The following is a 10,399-nucleotide window of genomic DNA, read 5'->3' as shown; positions in this document are numbered from 1 at the left end:
CCCCCTCCCTAACATGCGGGTTATTAATTAACAATCGCTCAACATTAAGTCGCGATTACACCGAGTCGTCCTGACACAGCATCGATCCTCCCCGAAATTGATCGATCGCTCCGGCCGCCCCGCGCGCTTCCCGACGCGTAATGTCGCGCAGCGCCCGTTTCCACGGACAAAAGCCGTAAAACGTTAAATGGAGAATTTTGCTTCGCGCAAATCAAATGTGTAGTATAGTTGAAGTATGAGGAAAAAATGAACTTCCTGAACGAACATGTGTTATGTTCCACGTGAGCGGACGAAATATATATTAAGTGAAATATAAATAATAAATATTAATGTGTGATACGTATCAATATTTATTATTTATATTTCACCCAATGAATTTACTTATTTATTATTTATTATTACATATTATAAATATATACTGATAAATAATAAATAAATATATTATATATTGTTAATATTAATAATGTCAATATTAATATTAATAACAAAAGTAAATAGAGAGAATAATTAATAATAAATAAATGCATGATTATTTCCGCAATTAATGTACCCCCTTTTCCACCTTTGCCATCGCTTCAAATTCGATCAGTGACTGTCAAATAAACAAAAGAAAAACATTATTTTCCGCATATAATATATGAACGTAAGACTTTTTAGATCGACATCTCGAGTAGATCTCGAACGTCGAATTTTGTCCATGAAAACGGGCGACACACGATTTCTTCCATCCGGACGCTGTTTTCCCGTTGGGACACTCCGTCGCTCGTCGATTGGTTCCAGCTTGCGCCGTGAAAAAAACACAAAAAATACCCACGAACGCTGCACGCAAACGTTAGTTAATATTTGCCCGCTGAAACGCGCGATTACACGCTAAATATACACACGCGCGAGCGTTTCGAAGGGGCGACAAACAAGCGAAAGGAGAGGAGAAAGGAGGGCGACGCGTGATCTTAGCGACGATTACTTCGAGGCAAATGCAAATACACCGGCGCATTAATTAATCCGGATCGCTGAGATTGCACTGAGCGGGCGGGCGCCGAAGGTACGAGATAAACGTCTCTCGAAGCCCCCCTTCCCCCGAAAATCTTGATTAATAACGGATGGGGACGAGATATATAATACCGCCGCGCAGGCCGGTTAATATCACATCGGAAGAACACATGTTGAATAAACCGGAAGGCGCGCGCGGAAGAGGACGGGGAGCCTCGGCGGTGCATCATTTAGAGCCGCGCCGCGAACTTCCCGATGATTAAACAGCGCGAGATTGAAGTATACGCCGCATTCTTCACGAATACGTGAGTATTCGAAATCTCGCGGCGCGAGATACTTGTTACAGACGTAACACACGTACTTCGTACGAAGGAGAAGAAGGAAAGGGAAGCCGCCGCCGAGCGAGTTAACAAATTGCTGGCTCGTCCCATAAACCGACGTCGCCGTATCAAAAGTTTTCCGCGTCGCCTGTTAACGCCGCCGCCGTCCGGGATCCTTTAAAATACGTCTTAAGAATATTACGTTTCCCCGCGCCTCCTCGTCTACGCTGATGCATCTTTCCGGGACGTGAGCGAAATACGCGGCGACGCCGGTGACGGTGGTGGTTCGTCGTCGTGTCGCAAGTTAAATCCTTATATGATTCCGAGTAAACTTGCGGCTTACTACCGCCGGCTGGCGGCTGGTAAATTATTACCTCGCGGCATCCGCGAAAATCTGACGCGAGAAACCGAAACACCTCGCTCGCTCCTGTTTGTCATTCCGATTTTAATCCCGCGCTTTTCCGCCGGATTTGAATGCCGCGGCATCTCTTTCTTTTTGTCGTTTCCTCTCTCTCTCTCTCTCTTTCTTGCGCCGTTTAAAAATGGAAAGACATACTCGGACGGAGGGGTGGGAGTTCAAAGATACGGAATCGAGGCGATGAGGCTGCGGGAGGAAGAAATCCCTTTTTTTGCCTGGCGTTTTACACTCGCGTCTCCACGCATCACACACATATATATAAATGTGTCGAGTCTCCCGGAGTAACTTCTCTTAAACGATTCGACGCGGCCCGCGCGATGTATACGCGAGCGTGAGGTCGTTTCGTTTAAACGAGTGGCACTTGAGGATTGCATTTGGCGCTCCCCCCGCCGCGGTGTCTTGTAAGAGTGCAGCTCTCATTTGTGTCTAAAAGTAAGTTGACGAAACTAATTTAGCGCACGAGCGTATAACCCGAGCCTTCATCACCGGCACTTGAGCCAACGAGTTTTCTCTGAAAACGTCAGCCTGATTTTGCGGACAGTCCGCGCGCGCGCGCAACTTGAATCGTTACCTCCTCTTCCCTTCTTTTTTTCTTTTCTCCACCCCCCTCCCCCGTCCTGCATAACCGGTGAGAGACTTGGCGTGTGAATGAACTTTTCCGCAGGAAAGAACGTACAATAGGACGGGAGGGAGGGAATATCGCGTTCTCCTCGCGTCGAAATCGTATTTCTTTGTAGCGAAAGGCGAAAACATCAGCTCCTCTCCCCGTCGTCGCGCATTCTCCCGTCGTGGTCAAATAAAAATATACATTTCCAGATGAATAAAATATAATATACGAGAAAAGATATACGGGGGGGGAAGAGCACTGTAACTGAGATAGGTGTGGTGAAACGACATATATACATACTGGGGGAGAAATACTTGATATTTGCAGCTGTGATCATCACAGTGGAAGGATTGTGGTCGGGAAAACCAGTTTTCTAGCAAGTGTTACTTATAGTGTTAATGATGACCTTACGTGCATATTGTTACTACTATTTTTACTATGGTTAAAACTACGAAAAAATTATAGTTGACATAAAAAATAATACTGTAAACATGAACTTCCCGTCTATCGTGTGTGGTGGTTGCAGCTGAAGTGGCGCTTTCTGTTTGCAGGCGCGTTCGGTTGTGTTATCAAAGCCGATTCGATTTTTCGTTGAGGCTTTCGTTGCCTCCGTGTGAAAATTAAAGTAGCAAACCGGTAAACAACGTTTATTTGACAACGCTATTTTGTAGTGTGAGTTTCGAACTTTTTAAATCACTTTGGATCTCGCACCGGTTCCTTGATCTTCTGTCACTGAACCCGGGTGAGAAAAGTTAGGGTTAGGTTGTTCCGCGAACCGACATAACTGAGTTTACCGGTTTTTTAGCCGATATATCTGAACTTTGCTGTGAAATATCGTCCAACAGAATACAGTTGGAGCCACCGGTGACTGATCTTCCCCGCTTTTTCTTGTCTGCTTGTTTGAAATGCTCGGGAAGAGAAAGTTAGGGGATTCCTCTCGACGTATTAAAAATATGTGAGATTAAAGATACCATATAAGGATATAATAAATGTAAAACAAACAATGTAAGGATTTAATTGTAACTTATTTTTTATAATTTATTTTTTTTTTTAACTTCCTATAGGAATCGTGCGCGAAAAGAATCCAGTCGCGTTAGCCGGAAAGGGAACGACGTAGACACGTTCTAGCTGAAGGAAACATAATTTCAAGTTCTTATGACTGAAATGTGGTTTTTATAACCAGAAATTCTGTTTCCTTCAACCAAGTGCGTCTGGAAATTTTACTCCCTTTCTGGTTGATACAACCATTTTTTGTGTACATACGTCGGTTTTGAGATTTCTAGAAGTGTCGATCGACAAACATCCAAAAAAATAGTCACTTGCAAGGAAATATGTAATAATTTTCAGCAGATTATCATATATTTTGGTAGAAAAGTGTTGTTGATTTGCATCCATATACAGAAATTTTAATTTCACACCTTTAACAAAGAGCTTTAGAGGCGAAGAAGAAAATTGTACGCCGGTTTTGGTACTTATTTCCTCTGTAACAAATATAACACGAAAAACCGAAAGTCGAATTGTTTCCCCGGCGAGCGCTTTAATTCACGAGACGCCGTGTCGTCGCGAAATCGTGCATAAATTTCCATTCGGATTCCGGGGCTCTCGTCGTCGCGCTTCCAAGTTGCCGACTCGTCATCCGGCGACGAATGCGGAAATCGAACTCCCTGACACGCCGCCGTGTCGACCCGACACGGATTTTCTCGCGGTCTGCAATTTCTTGGCGGCCAACGCGCGAGCGCGATAAAACGAGCGGGCTCCGCTATTACTTTCAATTTGCTAATCCCGAACTCCAGGCGGCGAGGCACCGAAAGTCAAAGACTGTCCGAACGACATCGAGATCGTCGGGAAAAACGGCACCGCTATCACATGGACGGAGCCGAGTTTCACGGACAATGTGAAGGTGACGCGAATCAGTAACAACGAGGTAAGACCAGATATTTTTATATGATATTCTTGCCAATTATTCCACCAATTAATTCTAAGAATCGTCGAAAATCACACCGTGCCGCTAGAGTACATCGGTGTAAATAGAGAAGCGCAACTGAATTCGATATATCAATAGTTTGTCATTTTTTGCACGATAATACTCGGAGCAAGAAAGTATAGAAGCGAAAAAAAGAAATTTTCTACTGCGCATATTTATAAAACTCCGACGTTCGCGATCGTAAAATTACGCCAATAGTCGCATGCGTCTCACAGATACTACCATATTTTAATTCGACTATCAATTGATTAAATTAACTTTTTATCATTGAATATCCACAAGCGAATGCTTCTGACTACGAGAAGCAACTGTGCCAAACCATAATTCAATTAATAACTCAACTAGAATATTGTTAATAACTGAGAGATACATGCGACCAATGGCGTAACTTTCTGGTCGCGATTTCGTCAGAGTGTTAATTAAATTATGGTTTTACGCACAGTAGTGCTTCCCGTATAATCAAAAGAATTCATTTGTCGATATTCAAAAGTGAAAGGCTAATTTAATCAATTAAAGCAAATACACACAATACTAACATAACATAAAGGCGTGTAACCGAGTGGTTGCGGCTAAATTGCTCCCACTCTTTCCGTTTCTTCCAACTTCCACGGCGTAATTATCGGTCGAGTTACCCTAAATATACCCTAAATGTACTTACCACGCTTCTTTGGCGATGATCTATACCATCGAAAAACGACGAGACAAACTTCTCGCAATACCTCAGTCATGAATAACGCTAACATAGCGTTTTGTCTGATGCTTCCTTCGGCCAGCCTCCGCAGAGGACGGAAACTTAACAGAATTCAATTTGCATCGACCACAGTCGAGATACAGAGGTCACCGGCGTTACCCTCACCGATCGGTATTACCCCCGTTCTCCCTTATATAACGAGAATATTATAACTCACCCGTATTATGCTCGTATGCTCTTAGTCGTGTCGGCCGCAAAGAAAATGGCGCCTAGGTAATATATAATTCATACGGTCAATCACGAAACTGACCTTCCCCATTGCGCTTCTCTGTTTGTAGTCCAAGGAAGATCTCTATGTGCCGCGTAAATGCGGTGAAATTTCAACCGTGTAGCCGGTGGATAATAATAATAATACCAGACACCGACATTTCGGCGCGTGTGTGTCCCGCCGATTGGCGTTTACACAATTATTTGATGAACCGCGCATTACTCGCGATTAGTGTGATTTTAATCTGCCGCATCGGACAACGGCGTTATGAATAAAAATCAGTTGATATCTCGATAATTAAGTCCGCGCGCGATGTTTTCGCGTATGATGCATATAACGCGAAAGGTCCGCCGTGCGTGTGTACGCGAGTTTCACGTGTGTACACAAACATGTACATTCGATACACGCATTCCGGCGATACGTATCGCATTACGCGCGCGCGTAATAAGCGCATGAGCTGCGATTGGGTGGAACACGATCATTAATATTTTACAAGCGTGGAAACACTCATTAACGAGGATGATATTACCCCGCGCGCATAACATCGAGATGGCCGTTTTATAATTGCGCGAAAAACTGCCGGCGCGCAACGAATCGAATATTATAACACGCTTCATCATATTCACCGTTCTCTCCCTCTCTCTCTTTCCCTCTCATTCTTTCTCTCTCACGATGCATGAATGGATATCGACGCGCTATCGACGACGTCGCGCGTCGTTGTAATCGGCCCTCCGTCGCTTTCGCTCGCGACGGTAATTAATTAATTAACACTCGCGGGCGCGCGCGACATTATATCAAAATATAACGTATATTATATCGGGGCGCTCCGCAATTGGCTTATTTGTGCCGGAGCGCATCAATTATTATCCGAATTATACCCCAGTTTCCCATCATTCGTACCAAAGCCCCGCGCGCGCGCTTTGATGAATTATGTAAATTTGTTGAGCGGCGAAATGTACAGAGGAAGTGGAGGAGGAAGTAGAGCGGGCAAAAGCGATTCTGGTTACGGGACAGGATGGGCGAGAGTGAGAGGGAGGGGGAGAACGCGCGAAGGGGTGTACTCGTTCGCGAGAGCCTGCGGCACCCTCCTGTGGCCGTAAAATTAGTTAAGCATAATTTTCTCTCTCTCCCCCTCTCACTCTCTCTCTCTCTGTCACGTACCGGAAAACGGGCGGATTTCGCAACGACGAATGCGGCGGGTGGGTGCTGGCGGAGAAAGAAAGCGAGAAGAAAATTCCGGCGTGTTCCGGCTCGTGCCGAAAATTCAGCGTTCTCACCTGCCTGCCCCGTCGCTCTCCGGGGATGGTGGTGAGCCTGATGATCTCCCTCGCCGCTATCGTCGTCGCGCCACCAATCTGTCGGCGGACATTTTTTCGTCTTGTCCTTTTTTTAGAGCCCGGGTCGTCGCTTCGACGTCGGCGGCCACCGGATCGAGTACGAGGCGGGCGACGAGGCCGGCTGGTCGAGCAAGTGCGTCTTCACCGTGGTCCTTCGTCAGGAATAAGCGATGGAGAGGCCCAGGAGAGAGAGAGAGAGAGAGAGAGAGGGGGAATAGGGACACACGACGAGAAGGCGGAGGACGAACGATCGACAAGAAAAAGGAGAGAGAGAGAGAGAGAGAGAGAGAGAGAGAACGGGGAGGACGAGCGAAAGTAGGAGGAAGCAGCGCGGAAGAATAACGACAAGGTAATATAAATGGAAATGCCGCGGAATCGGGCGCGCGCCGCTCCTTACGTACGCTCCGTACGGCCGTAATGGATTCCGTTTTGTCCGGCAGGTTACACGCGGAAAAGAGAAAATACGGATATCCGTTCGCACACTCCCTTCTCACATCCCCCTCCGTCCCTTCGTCCGTTGGTAAACTGGCGCGCACGTCGTCAGGGATAAGAGAATTCGTCGACTGCCACTTTTGATAGAGTAATGCGCAAACGATAGTTCGGTAGTGTCACGTGCAACCTCCTTTATCATGAAGATTCTCGAAAAACATAAATTCTCGACTTCTTTCTTTTATGGAAAAATACGAGCTTCGAATTCGGAGTTCATATAATTCACGCTCGCACATATATATATATATATATATATATATCACTGGGGAGAGGGAAATTTTAAATTATAGACACAACGGATGTGGCCGACAGAGGCGAATTAATTAACGTCCGATCTCTCATTATTAGAGTCTCGCTAGACCGTCTCGCGCCCCTTTATCTCTTCCTCATCTTCCTCCTCCTACCACTTCCGATCGTTGTTAACGTAATTTTTCATCGTGAGCGTAGAAGCGGGTAGACACGGTAATGCGCGTTGTCGAGCGTAACCGCGACATAGCGTGTGAGCGCGCGAGTCAGAGAGAGAGAGAGAGAGAGAGAGAGGCGAAGGTGTTCAGCGTTATCGACTCGCGTGCTCAGCACGTTGAGTAGAAATTAGGCGCTCGTTATGTCGCCTAAATGCGTCGCCCGGAGCTCAACGAACTATCCCTCCCCCCCTCCCACGTGCCAATATGATGTAACACACACTCTCTCTCTCTCTCTCTCTCGCTCGGAGTAGATAGGGGGTGAGTAGTCTCGAATCTACCGGCGTTGCCGGCAGATTCCTTTCCCGGATAAGACTCTCTCGCCGAATGAGCCCGCTGATGAGCTCCGACAATAGAGGATCAACGTACGCCGCTGTCAAATCACATATACATACACACACACATACGGCACCGCCGAGCGCAGGTTAGGCGAGATCGTGCGCGCGGCGCGTTAAAGCCGCATAAACCATCGCCGGCTTATGACGATAATATCGGTATTAGGGGGGAAGGGGGGGGGAGAAGCGCGAGAATGTTACTACCGGTGCTTGCGTCCCGGTATTGCGGATCTTACGGGCTCCTGAAACGTCTCACGCGCCCACAACCGGAGATAAATAGACGGTACGGCGATATTGAAGTATCGTATTGAAGTAATCGAGATGTGTTTGTCGCGTAATCGAGATCGATTTGACTTGACCCCTTGATTTTCAGCCGCAAGCTGAATTTCGCGCTCAAGCTGAAAGCGAGAAATGGATTTTCAAACGTTGAACAATCAGTCGTTAAAATTTCGTGTCTGCAAATTCTTTAGCCGAGAAGCTTCTTTTATACATTTTTTACACATACCTTGCCGTCTCAAATCACGTTATTTAACATGACTGGACGATTCTTAACTTGACGTAATTTAACGTATTAATTTAGTATGATCGGATTGAAGATTTATCATTGATTCATTTTTTCCTGTGTGTAAATTCCCTGTATCTAACGTATTTTTTATTTTACATTCGTGACCTTGAATTTTAAAATTCACTATTGAATAGAACGACTTTAAAAACCTTGAAATACCTAAATTTAGACATATTGAACTAGAAGAAATAACAAAACGCAGTATCGCGTTTCTGCCAGTTTCGGGCCGGTTTTTGTGAACGCGATATTGCGTTTCCGCCAATCAAGGGGTCAACACGTGGATCATACATACACCACCAATTAAACTTTCCGTTTAGGCCGTTTTATATGTTTTCGTTATTTAAATATAACTTATAAAATATGTCATATAATGTCACATGCATTGATGCCGAAATTCCATGCATATTGCAATTATCGCGCCGCGCGGGTGTACGCGATCCATGCGGCGTGATAATCATTTTTTTAATGTCCTCTCGAAAAATTCAATTCCATAAGCCAAGTTTGCGGGGCTCGCTATAAAAACAATATTGGAAAGTTTGATGCAATATCAGCAAAAAATCCCACCGCAAAGTAAAACGGATACATTTTGCAACAATTGTAGGGACAGTCGCATTTATGTTTAACATGTTTCAGCACAATGTATCGCGATATGCTGTTGTAATTACAAACATTCTTTATTCGAAAATGTATTGTTTTCAGTAAAAATATAGTATATTAATGTAACATATTAACAATATATTAGAAATAAAAACTGTTTCTTCCTTTCTTCGACATAAATTGTGTAAATATACGAAAAATTTCTTAAAACAACCGTTTGTTTTGTAATGAAAGTCGTATCTTTTTCTTGCTCTAATAATCATTTCTACGTTCTTATCAATATTATGACGCGCTTAGTTCACTGTGTAAAACTGTCAGTCTCTCGATAACGCGGGCTACATGACATTCACCCTGCGTAAACGGGAAATCGACAAAAATCGCGTTTATTTCGTTGGAAAATATCGTCCTCTGCCATAACTCCTCCTAAGACACTTCTCGATTATATCGCGCTCTCGACCTTGCATTAATTGTCAAATGACGATTCTCTCTCTCGGGAAAAGCTGCGCGGCAAACGAGCAGCATTTTCTCACTCTCTCTCTCTCTCTCTCTCTTTCTTTTTCTCTCACGGTCGCAACTCAAAGACTGTACACAGTCGACGCGATGAATAATTAACACCGCCTAATTAAAACATCATTCCGTAGCGCGAGTGGAGACCTCCCCCCTTCCCCGCCGTAGTTGGCGGAGAATATCGTATATATTTACAAAGTTCCATTTTCTTAATGTTTAAAGGTGCGCCAATTGCGACCTAGCCAACCAAAGCTAACGTTGTCCAGCGTCTTTATTTTCATCGTTCCACACGAGAAACACAATTGCTGGTTACCATTACGCTCCGCGAGACCCGCATTTCGCCCCCCCCTCCATCCCATCCCCCCTCCCTTCCGGCTGGGCGAGCAAAAAGAGAGGCACTTGTTTTTGCGGCACGCTCTCATTAATACGCGCTCGCACGAATCAACAGCGGTCGCACTTGCGTCACCGATCAATTAATAATGCTCGTTGCTCGAGCAGCCGGCAGCAAACCGGCAGCGGGTTTAATAACCACCGCGCGCGGTCTTCGATGTGGTTTCGACGTTCGACGTTGAAACTGGCGAGAATAGGCGAAAATACGTAGCGCAACGTAATTGTAAAAGGGTTAAAGAGGGGAAACAAGCTACCGTAAAATGAACTTAGATCGCGCGCGAGGTCGGAGGAGGAGGGGGGAGACTCGGCGGGATTTTACGCGAACGAAGATCACGGCGGGCGGACGCCGCCACTCACGACGCCTCGACGATTCGTTGCGGCCCAATCGATCTCTTACGATTTTACGATCTCCCCGCTTTATCATCGATCCGTGCGAGGTC

General features: G+C 45.4%; 1 protein-coding gene across 4 annotated transcripts in view; it reads left to right on the top strand.

Annotated features, from left to right (window-relative positions):
- Nucleotides 1–6,954, top strand: part of LOC106749449 — a 31,010-nt gene extending 24,056 nt beyond the window's left edge. For all 4 annotated transcript variants that reach the window (XM_014628904.1, XM_014628924.1, XM_014628914.1 and 1 more), the window contains 2 exons: nt 4,129–4,259; nt 6,672–6,954. In XM_014628904.1, the coding sequence (XP_014484390.1) occupies nt 4,129–4,259; nt 6,672–6,782 (242 nt within the window). In that variant the 3' untranslated portion in view covers nt 6,783–6,954. The remainder of the gene's footprint in view (nt 1–4,128; nt 4,260–6,671) is intronic.
- The last annotated feature ends 3,445 nt before the right edge of the window (nt 6,955–10,399 follow it).

Source organism: Dinoponera quadriceps, unplaced genomic scaffold (genome assembly GCF_001313825.1).
Source record: "Dinoponera quadriceps isolate SergipeBrazil2010 unplaced genomic scaffold, ASM131382v1 scaffold37, whole genome shotgun sequence".
NCBI classification, from domain to species: Eukaryota; Metazoa; Arthropoda; class Insecta; order Hymenoptera; family Formicidae; genus Dinoponera; species Dinoponera quadriceps.
This window is presented reverse-complemented; position numbering and strand designations above follow the sequence as displayed.